Genomic DNA, 20294 nt, shown 5'->3' on the forward strand with positions numbered 1-20294 from the left:
ATGGACGAGGCGGACCGGCAGCTCCTGCGGCGATGCCGGGTACGCCTAGTGAGTGAGCTGCAAGTCGCCGAGCTCTGGGACGCTCTGCTGAGTCGAGAGCTCTTCACGCGCGACATGATCGAGGATATTCAGGTGCGCCCCGCCCCCTTGTGTCCGCCGCTTTTCCCGCGGCGCAGGTAGGGACTGGGACGTTGCGGAGAGGTTCGCCGAAGCCACTACGGAGCTCCCGCTCTTTTTTCCCTCTTTGCATCGTGTGCAGCCCACGCCCTGGGAAACCATGATGTGGGAACTCCATTTTTCAAACCTTCCACAATCCAGCCCTCTTAGTCCTCCAGAAAAATAAATAGAAGAACCCAAGCACTTCTTTTGTGGAGTGCTTGCTAAAGCGATCTGTAACCTGCACCCTGTTAGTGCTTGTATTATTTTTCCTTCTCTAGTATAAGGGTCCTCCTCGACACCCACTATAGCCTTATACTGGCTCATTGTACCAGTCACTTACCTTCTTTGAGCCTCAGTTTCCAGGGCTATGAAATGGAACAGTGGTCATCCTGTCCTAGGACTAGCGAAATAACCGATGTGAAGCGCTTCTTTGCGGGGACACAGCACCGGGACCCATCTCTGTTTTGGCTGGGCCTTTATCAAGTGCATACTTTATAAAGAAGTTTAGAAAAGAAGGGATTTGATGTAGGTAACACAGAAGAATAAAATCAAACATTTAATTTTTTTAAAATACACTTTAGCATCTTTGTTCCAGTTCATGCCTCACCACAAGTCCGAAAAGGGAATATTTCTTTTCTGAAGGATATGAGTGACAGTCCCTGGGGCACTGTCTAGAAGGCTATCTCCAGCATCTGTATTGGAACCTGGCCTGGTCCAGTGAAGGAGACAAGAAGAAAGTGGTATAGGGTCATGTGGTTAACTGCCAAATAATAACAAAAGTAGTCTCAGGAACACTTTCAGAAGGGTCCATACTGATCAAGGAAAGTGGTTTGAAGGGAAAGTCCTAGCCTTCCAGAAGGCATATTAAGGGGAATCAGAAGCTGAACTGTCCAGGGAGGCACCAGCAGTCTCTCTCTTGTTCCCTTCTCCAGCTAGGTGTGGTCAGAGCAGTGTCTGACCTAGCAGACACACAGGATAGGTTTGTTCCAGGGGTGCTGGCACTCAGCTGGAATCCCAGGACGCAGGATGTAGAGGCAGGAGGATCAGGTTTTCAAGGACATCCTCGGCTACATGCAGAGTTTGAGATCGATTCTTTAGAAACCAAAACCAAGGGCTGAGAGCTGCCTCCATGGTTAAGAGCATTGGTTTCCGTTTTTTAGCAACCACTTGGTGGCTCACAACTATAACTCCAGTTCCAGGGGATCTGATACCCTCTTCTAGCCTCCTGAGGCACTAGGCACACACAATTGGCACATACACACCCAGATACATTCACATATACATACATACATACAGACAGACATATGGACATACATATATGCATACATACAAGTAAGTATTTGAAAGTAAAACCAAAGCAAGAAGCCAGATATTTAGCTTAGTTGGTACAGTGGATGTCTAGCATGCATGAATCCCTGAGACCAGTCCCCAGCACTACATAAGCCAGCAGGCCTGATGACTCTGGGGGCAGGAAAGTCAGAAGTTCAAAGGTCATCCTCAGCTCTGTAGGAAGTTGAAGGCCAGTCTTGGTTACTTGAGAACTTTTCCTCCCCCACACAAATATGAAAGCTGTCTTCCTCACACAAAACAAACTTCTTTTCCTCAAAACCAGAGATGCTGGAGATCTTGATTTCCATATTCAATCCTCTTAATGTTAGAAACAAATTGAGGAAATTTTAAGTACCTTGTGTAAACTACTGACCATTTTGCTACTTTTAGTAGGGCTAATTAGCACTTAGTGCAGCACTGGACATACACACAGTAGGTGTCTTTGAAGTACTGCATAGACAAACAAAGACTGCAGAGGGACATGAACTCAGCACACTGCTGGATTAGTTTCAGCCCACCTACCACAGGATCAGAACTGTCCAGGGAGGCACCGGCAGCCTCTCTTAGTTCCTTCTCCAGCTAAGTGTGGTCAGAACAGTGTCTGACCTAGTGTTGGCAGACTGAAAGGAGAGGCTTGTTCCAGGGGTGGTAACACACACCTGTAATCCCAGCACTCAGGAGGTAGAGGCTAGGTGAGAAATGGCAGGTTAGGGTCAGAGCCACATGGATGTCCCTGATAATGAGTGTCTGATTTTCTGTCCAAACAGCGGGCAGGCTCTGGGTCTCGGCGGGATCAGGCCAGGCAGTTGGTCACAGATCTTGAGACCCGAGGGAGGCAGGCCCTTCCTCTCTTCATCTCCTGCTTAGAGGACACAGGCCAAAGCACCCTGGCTTCATTCTTGCAAAGCAATCGGCAAGCAGCCAAGCAGGATCCAGAGGCTGTTAAACCCCTAGACCACCTGGTGCCTGTGGTCCTGGGGCCAATCGGACTCAAATCAAAGGAGCAGAGAGTAATCAAGTTGGATCCATCGCAGCCTGCCTTGGGAAACCTCACTCCAGTGGTACTGGGACCGGAAGAGCTCTGGCCTGCTCGGCTCAAGCCGGAGGTTCTCAGACCAGAAACACCCAGGCCAGTGGACATGGGTTCAGGCGGAGCTCGTGATGTCTGTGAGTATCGAGAGAATGTTTGGTGGGTGGGTGCCCTGAAGGTATTGGGATGTGACTCTGGGTACAGCTCTAGTTGAGATTCAGAATTTAAATGTAGTATTTGTCTTAATGAATGCTCCTAGGGGACGAGTGGGCTATTCCGGTCAGTCTGTAGGAGATAGAATTTTGGTAGCCTATCTGAAAAGCAAGATCTGATTTGGATGCTCCTTGTCTCTCTCAGTGTTTCCAGAAGGGGCTGTTGCTCAGGGCTTGCCGTTGGGTTCTGGTAGGTGTCTGAAATTACCTACGCCAGACAGGAGGTGTGGGGGCAGCTGGTAGTCAGGACTCCGCCCTGCACACATATGTACTGTGCGAAGCATGTCCCCACCTCCCCGCAGTTCTGCAAACACTGTTGGACTCAGCGCTGTCAGCAAGGAAGCAGAGCCCCGCCCCGGGAAAGCGGAATAATCTGCCTAAGATGACTAGGCAACAGAATGTAGGGAAGTGCAACATGCCAGCTCTGTGCGTGTGTGCACAGGGTGCCGCCACCTACACTGTCACATTATAGGACATTCAAGAGTCCTAGGAGACCTTGTCTCTGATCAGTCTTGTACCCACTCCTGCAACTGAGGGGACTGCTGTTCTCTTCTCCTTGACATCTGTCACTTTTTTCTGTCTTTGTATGTCATTAAAAATGGAACCCTACCATAGGAGCTCTGCTGAATTTGGTGTATTTCACCCGTCATGTCTGCATCTCATTCACGGTGTGGTACAGACCGCAGGCTGCTCTTTTTCCCTGGTAGCTGGTAGTTGTTCCTATTCCGAATAACCTGGAATCACAGACCTGGCAGGGCAGAGAAACACAAGACACGAAACTAGAGCAGCAACTTGTACAGAGGCCGTGAAGGAACACTTGTTCTCCGTGGTTTCCTCAGCCTGCTTTCTTACTCAACTCAGGACCACCTCCCTGAGTGGGACTAACCATAGGGGGCTGGGCCTTGCCCTGTCAATCACCACAGCCTTGCCTACAGGCCAGTCTCATGGAAGCTTTTCTCATTAAGAATCTCTCTTCTCGACTCTTAACTTGTATCAAGCTGACGTAAAACTAGCCCAGACCCTGTAACTTCTGAAGTCCGTTAAAGCAGAGAATCCTGAAGTTCTGAAGGTGCCGTTAGCTGAGGTACAAGGGCAAGGACTGGTTCTGGAATTGCTTCTGTGCGTAGTCACCTTGTGACAGGAGGCAGACAATACAGGGGACCCATTGGCCATCTCCCTTTGGGGAATGTCAGTTGGAGACATCAGGAATAGCAGTCTGGCCTGGAAACTTGCTGCTCTCATGCCTGGTACCCACAGAAGCTACAATGGGGTGCCATATCTCCTGGAACTGGACTTAAGGATTATCGTGAACTGTGATGTGTTTCCTGGGATTTGAACCTGGATCCTCTGCAAGAACAGCTAGTGCTTTTATCTGCTGGGCCACTTCTCTGTCCTTTACCCCCACTTCCCTTACTCCTTTCTGCTGTGGAGTTTTTTTTTTTTCCCCCTTGGTTTTTCGAGACAGGGTTTCTCTGTGTAGTTCTTGCTGTCCTGGAACTCATTCTGAAGACCAGGCTGGCCTCGAACTCAGAAATCCGCCTGTCTCTGCCTCCCAAGTGCTGTGGAGTTTTGTATGAGTGGAATCATGTGCTCTGTATGTCAGTGGCTGGCTTGTTTGCTTTAACATAGCCTCTTGCTCTCCAGGTTACCCAGGGCATTGTGGGTAGCTGGCTTCTCTTTAGGATATCCCCCAGAGTGCCTGAATCCCAGCTTGAGGCTTTTGAATAAGACCTTAGTGAATATTCTCCGCCAGCTCCTTTCGAGGCTGTAAGTGTGTGTTTAACATTGTTGGCAACTCTTAGATGCTTCTCCATACTGGTAGTGTCATGGGACTCTCCCATTCCAAAGATCTCACTTCTCTATAATGGGAGCTGTCCTCACAGATCCTTGGCTTTTCCCAGGTGTACCTGAACACCCACATTTCTTCTTTCTCCTGTTTTCCCAGGTGCTCCAGGGACAATCAGAGGACGTGCAGATATGGTGAGTCCTCATTGATGAGGGGTTGTCTCTCCCTGAAGCCTGGGCAGGGAGTGCGGTTACCATCACCACTCTCCATGGCTCCTGACCCCAGCCAGTGCACTCTGTCCTGTCCTGCCCATCTATCCCTGTAAACTCAGAGCTTGAACCTAAAGAAAGGCTTACAACAGCCGGGCAGTGGTGGCGCACGCCTTTAATCCCAGCACTTGGGGGTGTCCACTCCAGGGCAAGCCACTCAGGCTGTTCTTATGTATGTACTCTGTGGCTCCCATGTGCTGCCGTAGTCCTCTGTGCTGGGGACAAGGGGACAAGACCATTCACCCTGCAGAGCCCTGTGCCAGGGAGAAAAGTCAGGCAGAGGAATAGTTAAATAGAGTGATCAGACCCATGGGCTGAAACAGGCTGTGGAAGAGGAAGTTCAAAGGCCCTGAGCCTGGGCGAGAGCAGCCTCAGGAGCTCAGAGGCTGGTACTGGCCTGAGACTGCTCCGATAGAGCCTACCACAATACCCTCAGCTGAGCCCTGGGCTGGTGCCACCAAGTTGCATGCTGTTTAAAATCCCTCTGGGCAAATGTGTCTGGGTTGGTTGGGCTTTTGTTTGTTTGCTTATTTTTCTTTTTTTTTTGGGAAATGAGTAACATTGGAAACAAAGTTTCTCTGTGTAGCCCAGGTTTCTCAGGAACTCTGTAGACCAGGCTGTCCTCATACTCACAGAGATTCCCCTGCTTCTGCCTCCGGCGTGTTGGGAGCAAAGGTATGCGTCACCATCCGCAGCTCTTCGTTTGGTATTTTAAAGGAATTACTATTTTTATGTATATGAGTGTTCTGCCTACATGTGTGTCTGTGCACCACGTGTATGCAGTGCCCATAAGCCAGAAGAGGGTGTCGCATCTCCTAGAACTGGAGTTATAGAAGGCTCAGAGCCACCATGTGGTGCTGGAGAGTGAACTGAGGTCTTTTGCGAGAGCAGCCGGTGCTCTTAATTGCGGTGGCATCTCTCCAGCTCCCCCCCCCCCCATTTTTGTATTTCTGAAACTAGAGTTTATTATTTAGCCCAAGATGTTCTAGAACTCAATATAAAGCCCCGAATTCACTTTGAACTCCTGAATCTTTTTTCCCAACTTCCCTGGTTTATGGGTGTGTGTCTGTGTGTGTGTGCGCGCGTGTGCGGTTTGTTTTGTTCCTTTGAGACAGAGTCTGTCTGTGTAGAATAGGCCTGAACACAGAGGTCCACCCGCCTTTGCAATATTCAAGTGTTGCCATTAACTGCGCATGCCGCCATACCTGGCTGGGCTTATATATGGGAGCCACCTAGCTTGGTTATGATTTTCCATCCCCAAATACCTAGATGGCATTCAGTTCTCTCAGGTAGGTGGCACACACCTGTCACTTGTCTAGCTGCTCCTATGGGTTTTCTCACTGGAATGTTGGGTGGGGTCCACACTGCTCCCTCCGTGGCAAGGAAGACCCATGATGTGTGCTGGCTCTCCAGACTTGACCACTTAAGTGAGATCCAGGAGAGTCCCTGCCTCTCCTGAGAGGTACACTGATTGATGACACTGGAAACCTGTTATCGCCCAGGCATACACCCTGGATTCGGATCCCTGTGGCTACTGCCTCATTATCAACAATGTGAACTTCAGCCCTTCCTCGGGGCTCAGCACACGCACCGGCTCCAGTGTGGACTGTGAGAAGCTTCAGCTCCGCTTCCGCAGGCTGCACTTCATGGTGGAGGTGAAAAACGACCTAACTGCCAAGGTATAATCGCTGTCCCCCGAGGAACAGTCCCCAGAGAAGCCTCTGTGTCCACAGAGGTGACACGGCAACTGGTTAAAGCATCAGATGGGGGGAGGGTGTAGAAGGGTGTCTGAGGACTGGCTTTCTTAATGCCAGCCACTTGACCTCTTATACCTCGGTTTCCCAGTTTAGGAGCAAGAGTAATTGTCCCCACAGAGTTATCATGGGGATTAAATGGGCAGTCACTAAGCATCGTACCTTTTCCTCCAAACGGTGCCAGTATGTTGACTGTGTCCTTCCCAGCTTCAGCACTGGGAGCGGAGTGCTGTGTTGTGGTCTTTGGCTGGATTCTGCAAGGCAGCTCTCCGTTGGTGCCCCTGGCCTAACTGTAGCCTTCCCTTGTAGAAAATGGTCACGGCTTTGATGGAGATGGCGCACCGTGACCACCGTGCCCTGGACTGCTTTGTGGTGGTCATCCTTTCTCATGGCTGCCAGGTAGGAGGCCTCTCTCCTCCAAGTCCTTGACAGACTCTGCAGTAGCCCCGTTCCTTCTGTGTCCGTGGACCCCTTAGCTTTGGAGAGGAAGTGGTGAGGCCTTAGGCCCTCCTGTTGTGTCTTCAGGGCTCTGTGGTCTTCTGAGGAGTTACCTTTGTGGGTGGGAGGTGGATGGGAAAGCCCTGTCCAAGATGGAGAAAGAAGTAAGCCCCGTCTGGCAGCTCTCCTCTCTGGTTCAGAAACCAAATGCAGCTATCCTGGTTCTCCACGTCTGCTGTGTTCCATGGAGAATGTTCCAGGCCCTTTCCTACCGGGTGGGGACACAGGACACTGGGGTCCATCTGGTGCTTGGCCACTAATGCATTAATTGCTTGTAACTAGGCCCCTGCTCCCGTCCAGGTCTCAGCTCCTTCATGTTTTAAGTTGAGGGGTTGAGAGCCAGTGAGACGGCTCAAAGGATAAAGGTGCTAGCTGCCAAGCCTGGCAACTTGGAACCCACGTGGAACTGGGAGAGAGCTGACTCCTCCCACAGACTTGTTCTCTGACCCCCAGCATGCATGTGGGCACCCATATGCACATACACACAATAACAAGAAGAAGATAAATGCTGTGCTGTGTTAGTTGCTTCAGAGGGTGTGGAGGACCAGAAGGCTGACTGGAGGGCTAGGCGAGCGTTTTGTCCGAGTCTGTGGGGGACGCCGACACTGGTGGTATGGGAACAGCGGTCGAGACACAGCTGACCTGTACTCTCAGGCTCCTTGACTGCCATAGTTAAGTGAGTCTCAGGCCCTTGGAATAGATGCTGACCAGCCTGTCCCTTCTTGGTTAATCCGGCGTCCCCCCCAGGGCCTTCTGAATGTGGACCTCCCCACACAAAGCCTTGGCGCAGGCCTCTGGATTTCTACCTAGAGTCTTTTGTAACTGAGGTGTTTTTGTAACCAAGGTGCCTTGTCCTCTAGGCCAGCCACCTCCAGTTCCCAGGTGCCGTCTATGGGACGGATGGATGCTCCGTGTCCATCGAGAAGATTGTGAACATCTTCAATGGGACCAGCTGCCCCAGCCTGGGAGGGAAGCCCAAGCTGTTCTTCATCCAGGCCTGCGGTGGTGGTGAGTGGACTGGCACTTCCTGTGAGCACAGCTGGCAGGGAAGGACCACTTCCTCTTCCCTTAGCTCCTCACTGCATTCATGGGGTTCTCCACACACATCACTGGTATAAGTACAGTAGGACTTCTTCCTCGCTGCTACAAGCCTAGCACCATCTGAGGAATTGGGTACTGTGACATCACAGGTTTGTGTGTCCTTGATATCTTCAGTCCCAGAATTTCAGTAAAAACAGCAGGGCGGGGGAGATCGCGCCATCTGTAAAGTGCTTGCCATGAAAGCATGGAGATCTTGAGTCTGAGCCAGGCACAGTGGTGCCCACCTGTAATCCCAGGGGTAGGGAGGTCGAGATAATGGGGCACACACTCACACACACAGACACACAGACACATACACTTGCACACACACAGACACATGCACACACAGACACACACACACACACACACATGCATACACAGCAAAGGAGAGAGTAAAAAGACCCTTCAGTTTGCCTTGGCACCATCCTCTGACCTCTGACATCTAGTTAAGACCCCATTTCTGCTGTCCCAGGAAAACTGCACTGAGCCTCAAGGAGAAACTAAAGAATTTAACTCCTGGAACTCTCAGGAGCCCAGGGAATGTGAGGGACTTTCAGGTTTTTCTTTATGCTTGGTGTCTTACTCTATTTTCTGTCGCCATAACTGAACACCACAGGCTAGGTAATATGTAAAGGAGGGAGGTTTATTACCTCATGATCTGGAAGCTGAAAATCCAGAACCATGGTGCTAGCTCTGGTGAGGGTTTGTCGAATTCTTGTCGAATTTCAGTGTGGTGGGCAGCTTCATGTGACAAGACAGTAAGTACCTGTGCTGGTTGCTCCTCCTCTCCCCACCACCACCCATGATTTTTAAGAGGCATCACCCTTGAATTTGAACTTCTGTACTTACAAGTACATGCTGCCTGGGTAGCACCTTTATTTGATACCTCTGACTTGCAAGGGTGTGGTCAGGGTGTGGTGGTGCACCCATCATCATCATTATTAATTTTATTTATTTACATCCCAAATGTTGCCCCCACAAAGATTTATTTATTTATTTTGCATATATGAGAGCTCTATCTGCGTATACACCTGCATACCAGAAGAGGGCATCAGATCCCAGTATGGATGGTTGTGAGCCACCATGTGGTTGCTGGGAATTGAACTCAGGACCTCTAGAAGAACAGACAGTGCTCTTAACCACTGAGCCATCTCTCCAGCCCACACCTTTAATCCCAGCACTCAGAAAGCAGAGACAGGTGAATCCCAGTGAGTTCAAGGCCAGCCTGGTCTACATAATGAATTTCAGGCCAACCAGAGCTGTACGGTGAGACCCTATGTCTTAGGGTTTTACTGCTGTCAAGACACATGACCAAGGCAAGTCTTATAAGGGACAACATTTAATTGGGGCTGGCTTACACACTGGAGGAGGGTCTCTTACACACTGGGAAGAGTTTCAAAGCCCAGTCCCACAAAGATGCACTTCCTCCAACAAGACCACACCTACTCCAACAAGGCCACACCTCCTAATAGTGCCACTTCCCATGGGCCAAGTATATTCAAACCACCACAGTCTATCTCAAAAATAAATAAATGAAATAAAGTAAGCCTCTGAGTTTACTATTACATGCTTTTGTTTTATTTACAAGCTCGGAACCCACTGTTCTTACAGAGTATAAACAAACAATCAAACAAACAAATAAATATAGGCAACTGCCAGACGGTTCAGTGGTTAAGTACCATTGCTGCTCTTTTTTTTTTTTTTTTGGTTTTTCGAGACAGGGTTTTTCTGTGTAGCTCTGGCTGTCCTGGAACTCACTCTGTAGACCAGGCTGGCCTCGAACTCAGAAATCCACCTGCCTCTGCCTCCCAAGTGCTGGGATTAAAGGTGTGCGCCACCACCGTCCGGCCCCATTGCTGCTCTTATAGAGGAAGGACCAGAGTGTGCTTTCCAGCACCTACACCTGCCTTCGCCTTTCGGCCCAGGGCATACGATTCTCTGACGCCACTTCCCCCAACCCCAACATACTCATACATTCACGTAAACATAGCCACATAAATGCAACTTTATATTTTTATTTTTTTTCTTTCACCCTCATGCAACTGAGATTAAAGGATAAAAACATTTTGAATTTTTTTTTTTTTACATCTACAATTAGTGACACTCAACTGTAATCACAACATTTGGGAGGTGGAGGCAGGGGAATCAGGAGTTCAAGGCCACCCTCAGCTACATGGTGAATTTAAGGCTAGTATAGCATACATAAGACCCTGTGTTTAAGGGAGAAAAGTCCTCATCCTTTAGGAGGCTAAAACAGGGAGACTACTTGAATCTAGGAGTTTGAAAAAAACCTGGGGAACAGGGAGTATGCATACGTGTACACACACACACACACACACTCATACATACGCGTGCCTAAGAACAAAACAAATGAATATTGTTTTTAGTGTATTAGGAACTCTGACATCCTGTCCAGGAATCTCTTCTATCCCAGACCCCAGTGTCCTGGACGTCTGTAAGGCATATCCCTGCCGCATCCCTGAACCTGAGTTTGTGAAACGGGTACTGTGAACCAGGGTGTTGTCTGGCTGGCCCTAGGGACTTGGCCCACCCCATTGTCCTGTAACAGGTTCTGTGGATGCTCGGCTGCGTTCTGTGTTTGGGATCATCTACAGGAGCAGGCCTTTGGCATTTGAGATGTGTTTATTAGGCACCTATTGTATACACCAGGTGCTAGAAATAGAAGAGAGAGTGTCTGACCCCGAGACTTTATAATTTAACATGAACTGTGTTAAGTCACTGCAGGATTCGTGTTGTTAAGCTGGCAATGAAGGATTCAGGATGTGTCATTAAATCCTGGATCGGTCACTAACTCATTGCATAGCCCTGGACCTTCATCTGTACAAGTCTCAGTGAATAGGGGCTCATACTCAAATTATACATGTGCAGCACCTGGCAATAACTGAAAACTGCCAGGCAGTGGTGGTGCCTGGCTCTGATCTTAGTACTCTGGAGGCAGAGGCAGGCAGAGCTCTCTGAGTTTGAGGCCAGCCTGGTCTACAGAAGTTCCAGGACAGCCAAGGCTACACAGAGAAACCCTGTCTTGAAAACCCAAAACAACCCTGAAATCCCACATACCTCCCACTCCCCCCAGGGCTCAGGAGTACCCCGCACTTCCCCTCTTGTTGCCAATGTTCTTTGGTCTAATTCTGAGAGCAGGGAGGAGGTAGCTGTGTCCTCTGGCCACAGAGATACTCTTGTTCACCCTATCTCTGCTCTAGGTGATTCTCCTACCCTGATCCCTGACAGATGCAGAGGGAACAAGGAGCAGGGCTGAGTGGGTTAACGGGCTCCCAGGAGCTGAGTGGGTTAACGGGCTCCCAGGACAGGGGCTGTTTGCTTGTCCTCACCTCTCCCAATCCCTACCCCCACCCCCGTTTTCAGTAGCAGGTAGGATTTTGGTCCCATACATATAAATGGTGTTACTCTTAAGATTTCATAGCAGGGTCATCAAGGCCTTTGATGACCCGGACCCTGCCACTGTGCCTGCCCATGCTTTCCTCAGCACAGCCTTCCCAGAGTGCTCCAGGGTCCTGGTTGTTTATTGATTTATTGGTTTGTATATTTTGAGATGTGACCCTGGCTGTCCTGGGACTATGTAGACCAGATTGTCCTCAAACTCACAGACATCTGCTTACCTCCACGATGGAATTGAAGGTGTGGGTTTTCAGTCTTCTGTATATGGATATTTATTTTCATGTATAGATGTCTGTGGACCACATGGGTACAGGAGCCTGTGAAGACCAGAGAGGGCAGGAGATCACCTGGAACTGGAGTTAGAAATGGTTGTGAGCTGCCATATGGATGGTGGTCAGAACCAAACATGGCTTCTCTGCAAGAGCACTCAGTGCGTTCACCTGCTGAGCCATCTCTCCAACTCCAGCTCTTCCTATTCTGATTGTTGCTGTTGCCTCCAGGAAGTCTTTTCTAGTACCCCCTTCCTTGACAAGGTTAATCCCAGCCCTTGAGAAGCAGAAGCAGGAGGGCCTCTGTGAGTTCCAAGCTAGGTAGTCTTCATAGTGAGTTCCAGGACAGCCAGAGCCATATGTATATATATATATATATATATATATATATATATATATATATAGAGAGAGAGAGAGAGAGAGAGAGACCAAAAAATAGTTTCAGGCTAACCTGGGCTACATGAGATTCTGTGTACCCCTCCTAAATTGTTCCCCCTTGTGGAATTCTAGTCTCTTTTTTGTCTAGCTCTGTTCTCAGCAGGAAGTATGACCTGCTGTTTAATGCTGTTGCCACCTGGTGGTGCCATGTCACCTACGAACAGAAGCAGTGACTTCCCTGCTTTGCCTGGCTGGGTATCCTGTTCACACACATGCAAATGCCAGCCCAGGGTTTTGGTGGCTCTACTGTAGCTGTTTTCAAAGTCACCATTTTCATTTAAAAGGCTACATGTTACCTATCCTTTGTTAGATGGTGGCATAGAACCAGGCTTTGAAAATGTCACCCAGAGCCAGTAACAGGCCAGAGCCCAGAGTGGCTCAGACAGACCCCGGTGTCAATGCTGGGGGGAGTTCTCTTCAGAATTTTAGAGCATGTGCAGAGAAGGCAGAAACAGCACAGTCAGCCACAGCAGCTGAGGGCTTGCGTGCTGAGGGGACGTTCTGCCTCCTGCTGTATGTTGTTATGGGGAGCAGCCTTGCATGTAGACAGGTTTGTCCTCACCTGTGGCTTGGCCTTCACATGCAGTTTGCAGACAGAGGATGACACACAAATAGACCTGTGGCTGGTGTCCCTGTTTGACTCGTTCTTCTGCTTTCCCACGTCACTTCCCCACAGTGGTCATTTGGGTGATAACCGCCTTTCAGCTCATACTACGCAGGGCTCTTTGTAGAGGGCCTTGGGCCGCACTGCGTTATTTTCTTAGGAAATTATGGGTTTAAGAGGTATACACATTGACACAGATTTTGTATACCCACACACAGAAAACTTAGCATGGATGTTCATACTTGTACATGTTCGTAGAAGTCAGAGAACAAATTTGAGTCAGTTCTCTCCTTCCACCCTGTGGGATTCAGACGTGGCACCAAGTGCTGGTGCCTACTGAGCCATTTTGTCAGGACCCCTCTATTTGGTATAGTTTGGATTCTCTGTTTTGAGGTACTGTAAAATAATTGGGGTAGCTTAAAAAATACAAATGATTGGGCCTGTTAGCACAGACCTGTAGTCTCAGCTATTGAGAAAGCCGAGGCAAGGTGATCAGAGTTCAAGGCCAGGGCCTGGAGAGATAACGACAGTGGCTAAGAGTGCACACTGTTGTAGAGGGCCCTGTTCAGTTCCCCCGAACACTCGCTGGGCTGCTTCCTGTTCCCTGGACACACTTTGGGCAGCTTCCTGTAACTGTACGTCCAGGAGGTCCGACACCCTCTTCTGGTCACTCTGGGTAACTGTACTCATGTGCACATACCCCACCTCCACACATAACTAAAAATACATACTGTGGTCATGCCTTTAATCCCAGCACTTGGGGGAGCAGAGGCAGGTGGATCTCTTGTGAATTCCAGGCCAGCCTGGTCAACATAGTGAATTCCAGGTCAGCCAGGGCTGCGTAAGTGAGACCCTATCTCCAAACAAGCGAGCTCCGTCATATCTAGTTTCTGTTTCCTTCCTGTGTGGCAGAGCTCACATGCCTTCTAGTCCAGGCCTTTCCCTTTTCAGGAGAAGCACCCTGTGCTGCAGTGACATTAGTGATGTTGGGTGACTGTTTTTCGCTTCCCGCAGAGCAGAAAGACCATGGCTTTGAGGTGGCCTACACTTCCTGTCAAGGCAGGGCCTTCGACAGCGACTCTGAGCCAGATGCTGTCCCATATCAGGAAGGCCCAAGGACCCTGGACCAGCTGGATGCCGTGTCAAGTTTGCCTACCCCCAGTGATATCCTTGTGTCCTACTCCACCTTCCCAGGTGAGCTCATCCGTGCACCCGCCCCTAGCCCAGGGCAGCTATGCCCTGAGGTGTTGTCTCTGCCAGACACAGCCTGCGGGGTCCTCAGCAGGTCCTTCACCTCTCCCTGGTGCCCCCTCAAGGTGAAGCAGACAAGGCTTCAGATTGGCATGCAGATATAAGAGCAATAAACCTAGTTGAGGTTGTCTCGGAAAATACACGAGGGAGGGGGCTCCCTCAGCACAGTGCCTGGCAGGCGGTGGTAAGGTGCATCCTTCATCCTTCTTGAGACCCCTGACTTCTCAGAACCTTGATTTCTGTGCTGCGAAAAGGAGACCCACAGCTAGTCACGTGGTGTTGAGAGTGACCGTAGCAGGGAGCCGGGGAGGTGGGGCCATCCTCGCCGCATGCCAGTGAGCCACAGTCTGGATCTGGCTGCAGCCTGCACACTCCGCCAAGGACTGTGCTCCTCTGCTCGGCGGTGGCAGAGTTCAGCCTTCCTCTTCCTGCAGGTTTTGTCTCCTGGAGGGACAAGAAGAGTGGCTCCTGGTACATTGAGACCTTGGATGGAGTCCTGGAGCAGTGGGCTCGCTCTGAAGACCTGCTGTCCCTTCTTCTCAGGGTGAGCACTTCTTCCTGAGGGCAGAGAGGCCTGAAGAGCAGGGGCAGCAGGCCCTAGGCAGAAGGAGAGGCTGACTGGCCCTGACAGAGAACCAGGGAGTGCTTTGCAAAGTGCCATCTTCCCCGCCTATTTAGAGACAGACGCCCAGACAGACACCCAGGTCCCAGATGAGAGTGGTCTTAAGTGCCAGGTGGGGCGGCTCAGTGGCAAAAGCTTAGTTCCCTGGAGGCTGGCCACGTGCCTCTTCCTGGACTCCGCGGCAGTCCTGCACATGTTTCTTTTTAGATAGGGACTCATGTAGCCCAGGCTGGCTTAGAACTTGCTATGTAGTGGGCAATGACCTTGAACTTTTGATACTCCTGCCTCTACTTCTTGGGTGCTGGAGATTACAGGTGTTGACCACCACACCCAATTTATGTAGCACTGGGGGCCAGTCGAGCTACATCCCCAACCCCATGTAATCGACTCTTGACCAGCAAGCATTCTAATTGTCCCCTACCTGCATGTCTTAGTGAGAATGAATAGGCAGGGGCACAACGGCCCCTCCCCTTTCAGGGCATTTTCTCCCCATGGGGACCCTGAGAGTTTCTACTGCTTTGCTCAGATACACATGTTGGGGCGATAGGGGACACTTCTGGTCCTGAGATGGAATCCAACAGGACAGGGGACAGCCAGGGCCAAAAGCAGGACACATGTCGTCTCTGGGTCATCTTCTCCCATCTTTCTTGCCCCTAATCTTTCAGTCTGGTTAGAACTGTGGATTTTTGTGTTAGAAAACTTGACCAGGTGGTGGTGGCACACTCCTTTAATCCCAGCACTTGGGAGGCAGAGGCAGGAAGATCTCTGAGTCTGAGGCCATCCTGGTCTACAGAGTGAGTTCCAGGACAGCCAGGACTACACAGAGAAAATCTGTCTCAAAAAAAAAAAAAAAAGAAAGACAAAATAAAACCAAGACCCCCAAAAAATAATCCTTCAATTTCCCATTCTTTTACAGTAGCTAAGGTGTTTGATTGATAACCCACCTCAGGGAGTTATAGGTGGAGTCACCTTCAGATGGCCCCTTCAATGGCCCTCTCCTTAGGGCCCATCTCAGCCCCTGCCTCAGCCAAGGACACCGCACCCACAGATTACCCCTGTGCTTCTGTTTTGCAGGTCGCCAGTGCTGTTTCCGAGAAAGGGATTTATAAGCAGATCCCTGGCTGTTTTAACTTCCTCCGGAAAAAGCTCTTTTTTAAAACTTCATGAGGCTGGGGGCTGCTCTCTGCCTCAATCTTCTCCCCTGAAGCCTTCATGGCCTGGAGGTGGCCAAGGCTTGGACTGTCCTGAGAAGCAAGGGTTTTGTAACTGGGGCAGGCTGCTCTTTCCCTTTTCTGGTGCAGACAGGCTCCTAGCAGCTTCCATGTTGGAGGGAGCTGTGGAACAGAGCGTTGAGAACGCTCCCTGGCCGCTTCATGTGTGGTTAGGGACTGTGGCCAGGGACCCCCAGGCCTCTCTAGAACAGGGCTTCTCTGCCAATGTACTACTGACATGTGGGGTTGCATAATCCTGTCATGGGACTGCACCGTGTGTTGTAGAGCATTTAAAGCTGTCTCTGGTCTCCACTTGCCAGCTGCCAGGAGTACCCTTCCTGAGTTCTGCCAACCAGAAATGTCTTCAGACATTGTCATATGTGCCCTGGGGGACATTATAGCACCCGCTCTGAGGGGACATCACCCACAGGGGTCTGTCTGTGGCTGCAGACACACAAGCATCTTTCTTTCCCAGACCCACAGTCCAGCTGGCCCAGTGTGAATACCTGGATCTGGGCTACGTCTCATCGAAGTTTCCAGAAGGGTTAATTCTTCCTTGAGCACATTATGTATTCTTATAGTTTTGGTTGTGAGCCTAGCCTTTAACGGCTGAGCCATCTCTCCAGCCCACATTATATATTCTTAAACAATAAATCTTAGGCGAAAGGACTGTTTTTTGGCTATATCCTCCCCATCCCCACTCTGTTCTTCCTACAAAGGAGACTTGCTTTTTCCTGAGCATTTCTCTGTGTCTTCCAAGGTCCCTGTCCGAGCACAGGAGGTGACTGAGGTGGGAGCCAGGAATCCCCACAGATCGAGTCTCATGTCTGAAGGATCTTGGTTACCCTAGTGGGGACCCCTGGGCAGAGCTGTTGCGAGTCTCCCCAGTCTTCCCTGCTGAGTGAGCCTGGTCCCCAGGTAGCAGTGACTGGGCAATAGTGCTGGCCCTCCCTGGAGAAGGTGCCACCTTGTCTTTAAAGCTGTTCTGACTTAGTTTTCTTTTTTTCTGTTTCCATCTGGTCTTTGCTTTGTGAAAATCCACTTGTGTTTAGATGGTAGGGGTGCCAAGCCTTGTTTGTTTATTTTTGAGCTGGGGTCTGACTTTGTAGCCCAGGTTGGCCTCAAAATCTCCATCCCACTGCCTCCTAAATGCAGGGATTCTAGCTTGTCCCACCGCCTCAAGCTCCTGCAAGAATGTTTGTTGCTTTCAGGGCCCTGAGGTTAGGGTGCCGGGTTAATAAGACAGACTCATCCCAGGATGTGATCCATAAGTCACTTTATTACTGTTTCCTTTCTGTGGCATTTCCAAGGTGACAGTCGCAGAGATGTCCTTGGTTAGTTCTTTGCAATCACCTGAAGGACACACAGGAGAGTGAGGAGGTTAACCTGGCTGAGGATTGAGTTCAGTGACTCACGGCCAAAGGGTGTGGTCACAGTTTTCCTCTCCTGTCAAGAAGGGTCTTAGCTTGGGTGTCATGCCAGGAAGCCAGGAATCGCTAATGATCACTTGCCAAATGTATAGATGGGTGTGGTTTTCTGACGTAATTTGTTTCTTTATTTTTTCTGAGACTGGGTCTCTACGTAGCCCTGGCTGTCCTGGAACTCACCATGTGGACAAGACTGGCCTGGAATTCACAGAGACCCACCTGCCTTTGCCTCTGAGTACTGGTATTAAAAGTGTGTGCCACTACACAGGCCAATTTGTTTCTTACTTACTTTTGAGGCACTAACTTAGTGTATGGGGGTGAGGCTATCACTTGTTTTCCAAGACCAATTAGCAGAATCAAATACTGTTTTCGGGGTGTGTCATTTTGGTGCTGGGATGGAGCCAGGTTCTCACATACCATGCACCTGTTCTACCACAGAGCTACTATAGAGCTACGCTCCTATGTTCCTTTCATAAGCAATATTTTTAATAAAGAAATATATTCCTTTCTGAACAAAACAATAAAGCTGCGATTTCTAAAGGTACCTGTGTTGACATTTTTCCGTGGACATTTGCTGATAATGCCGGGGTTGTTTGTGTCTTTGTTTAGCTGCTTGCTGGCCTCAGCGCTTCACCTAAGGCTGTCTAGGTAGGTGTGTTCTGAGGCACCCCCTCAGGGTTGCAGCTGTTGTGTCTATGCGCGCGCGCGCACACACACACACATACACACCCTCGGGCTGGGACCATGTGAGGCTCCATTGTCCTCGCTGCAGCTTTTCCAGGGACAGCTGGCAGCTCAGCAATCAACCCCTGTCCGTCGCCCAGTATTCTACCACGCTGGCTGCTCTCCCCAGAATGCAGGGGCTCTGCCCAGGTACCCAGCAAGGTTTGCTTTCCCCTTTTGGTCTTCCTGACTCCTACACCCAGCCATCTGCCTTGCTGTGTCTGCCTGTGGCTGGGAACAGCAGGTGCTGGGACAACAGGTCACGCGTTTGGGGTCCCAAGGTGCTGCCAGGCTCAGCTGTGGACTAACTAATGCAGCAGCTGGGACCACAAAAGATGGGAGGATCCGGCTGAGACAAAGCCCAGAAGTATCTTCCCACCCAGTCATTGAGGCTCCTTTGAAATGCTCTAAGCTGGCTTTCGATTTCCCTCTGTCAAAATTTAGTCATGGCTCCCGTCCCCAGTTGACAATCATACTAAAATGTAAAACAAAGAACAATAACAAGAACTTCCAAAACCTAACCCTTCTCTTGATTTTCCATTTTTCTCTAACTTACAAAAAAAAAAAAAAAGAAAGCATTTACTTGCTGTGTGCACATGTGTGTACCGTAGCACACCTGGGGATTGATCTCAGGTCATCAATCAGGCCTGGACCAAGCCCCTTTATCCCACTGATCTATTTCTGAGCCCTTCAAGCTTTCTTGGGAGCTCTGGGGCTGAGTCTAGTCGTGGGCGGAATAGACCCAGCAGACCAAGGACTGAAGCAGGCAGGTGAGAGCCGGCAAACTTGGAAACTCTCTCAGGCTGGCTCTGACAGCCGGCTACCTCAGGCTCGTGCTCATAGCTGCCAGTTCATATTTGGTTTTCCAAGCGTCTAATTCAATTTAAGGTTCCCTGCACACTGAACTGGGGATAACGAGCCGCTGCCACCTGCGCCACCACCCTTGCTGTTCTGTTGGACAGCTGGCTGTACCTGCTGAGGAGTCTGGCTCAGTTCAAGTCCCATTTTACAGAAAAGCAAACCAAAGGGGGGGGGGTGGATTAAAATACACCCTATGGGCGGAGTCCTCCCACTTCCTAGTATCCCTCTCCAGATTCCGTTTTCCCTCCATCCTCACCTAGGGCCCCTTGGCTGCCAATTTCCTGCTGTTTCTGGGTGCCTCCCTGACCGCTGCCTGTATCCTCAGCTGCTCTGGCCGGCCTGCGAGCCTCTGGGTTCTTCCTGGTTCTGCCTCTCCAGCACTCGGATTACATGGCTACCATGCTTGGCTTTTCATGTAAGTCCTGGGGATTGAACTCCTGGTCCTTGTATTTGCAAGGGCAGGCACTTTACTGCCTAACATTGCTTCTATAATTTGTGGTTAGTATAGTAAATGGGAAACAGCTTCCAGGAGAGGACTCTCTGGGGACACACAGGCGCATAAGATTAACTTAGTCCCATTTGCCTGGGAGTGGCCCGACACAGAACTGAATAGTCCTTTGTCCTGGGGCAGACAGGACAACCCCGTCATCTTACGGTGGTAGGGGGAGCACTCTTCAGGGGAATTAAGTACTAAAACCCAAGGTTGTAGGAGTCTCAACCTGGGCATGGGATTTGCAGATACATATCACCAACAGCAATGGAGGGTGGGGACTGCGCCTATATAACCTAAGAATAAATGAGATCCACTTGCTGATCCTGGGAGCCCCCGCTCGCCTCATGGCAGGCTGTGGGCTCAGGGATGGCGGTTTCTTACCGTGTTGATCCAGTCAATGTAGCTGGAGACCCTGGTGAAGACAGACGGCTTGCGGGGGTAGTTGCAGCCCAGAGTGGAGCCGAAGCTCACGATACCGTGCACCTGCCACTGGCCGTTAGATGCCTTGCAATTCAGTGGTCCGCCGGAGTCCCCCTGAGGAAGCCAGAGTTAGGCATGAGGGGAGGAAGAGGGTGCCCAGAGGGGCCTGGTTCTTAGTATATTGTTCTATGAGGTCACTGTCCTCTGAAGGCAGCCTTATGGTCACAGGCGGTGGTACCTTATCTACAGGAGCTGGTATTTGATTTTTGAATCCAGAGCCTCTTAATGTGCCTCTCCTGCTGCAGCTTCATAAATGCTGCCATTACAGGTTGGCGCACGCCTTTAATCTCTTGGGAGGCAGAGGCAGGCAGATTTCTGAGTTCAAGGCCAGCCTAGTCTACAGAATGAGTTCCAGGACAGCCCGGGCTCTAAGAGAAACCC

General features: G+C 50.2%; 2 protein-coding genes across 2 annotated transcripts in view; one reads left to right on the forward strand and one right to left on the reverse strand.

Moving 5' to 3' along the window:
* Casp9 (caspase 9) lies at positions 1-17900 on the forward strand. The gene is made up of 9 exons (XM_028753981.1): positions 1-132; positions 2256-2655; positions 4676-4710; positions 6288-6464; positions 6849-6938; positions 7898-8045; positions 13860-14039; positions 14531-14640; positions 15793-17900. Exons 1-9 carry the CDS (start codon positions 1-3, stop codon positions 15883-15885), a joined length of 1365 nt encoding a protein of 454 aa, XP_028609814.1. The 3' UTR covers positions 15886-17900.
* LOC114609612 (chymotrypsin-like elastase family member 2A) overlaps positions 17189-20294 on the reverse strand; it is a 12001-nt gene continuing 8895 nt past the window's right edge. The window contains exons 7-8 of the mRNA XM_028753982.1: positions 19815-19967; positions 17189-17282 (exon numbers count right to left, since the gene is read on the reverse strand). Of these exons, the coding sequence (XP_028609815.1) occupies positions 17265-17282; positions 19815-19967 (171 nt within the window). The 3' untranslated portion in view covers positions 17189-17264. The remainder of the gene's footprint in view (positions 17283-19814; positions 19968-20294) is intronic.

Source organism: Grammomys surdaster, unplaced genomic scaffold, assembly GCF_004785775.1.
Source record: "Grammomys surdaster isolate TR1022 unplaced genomic scaffold, NIH_TR_1.0 125977, whole genome shotgun sequence".
Lineage (NCBI taxonomy): Eukaryota > Metazoa > Chordata > Mammalia > Rodentia > Muridae > Grammomys > Grammomys surdaster.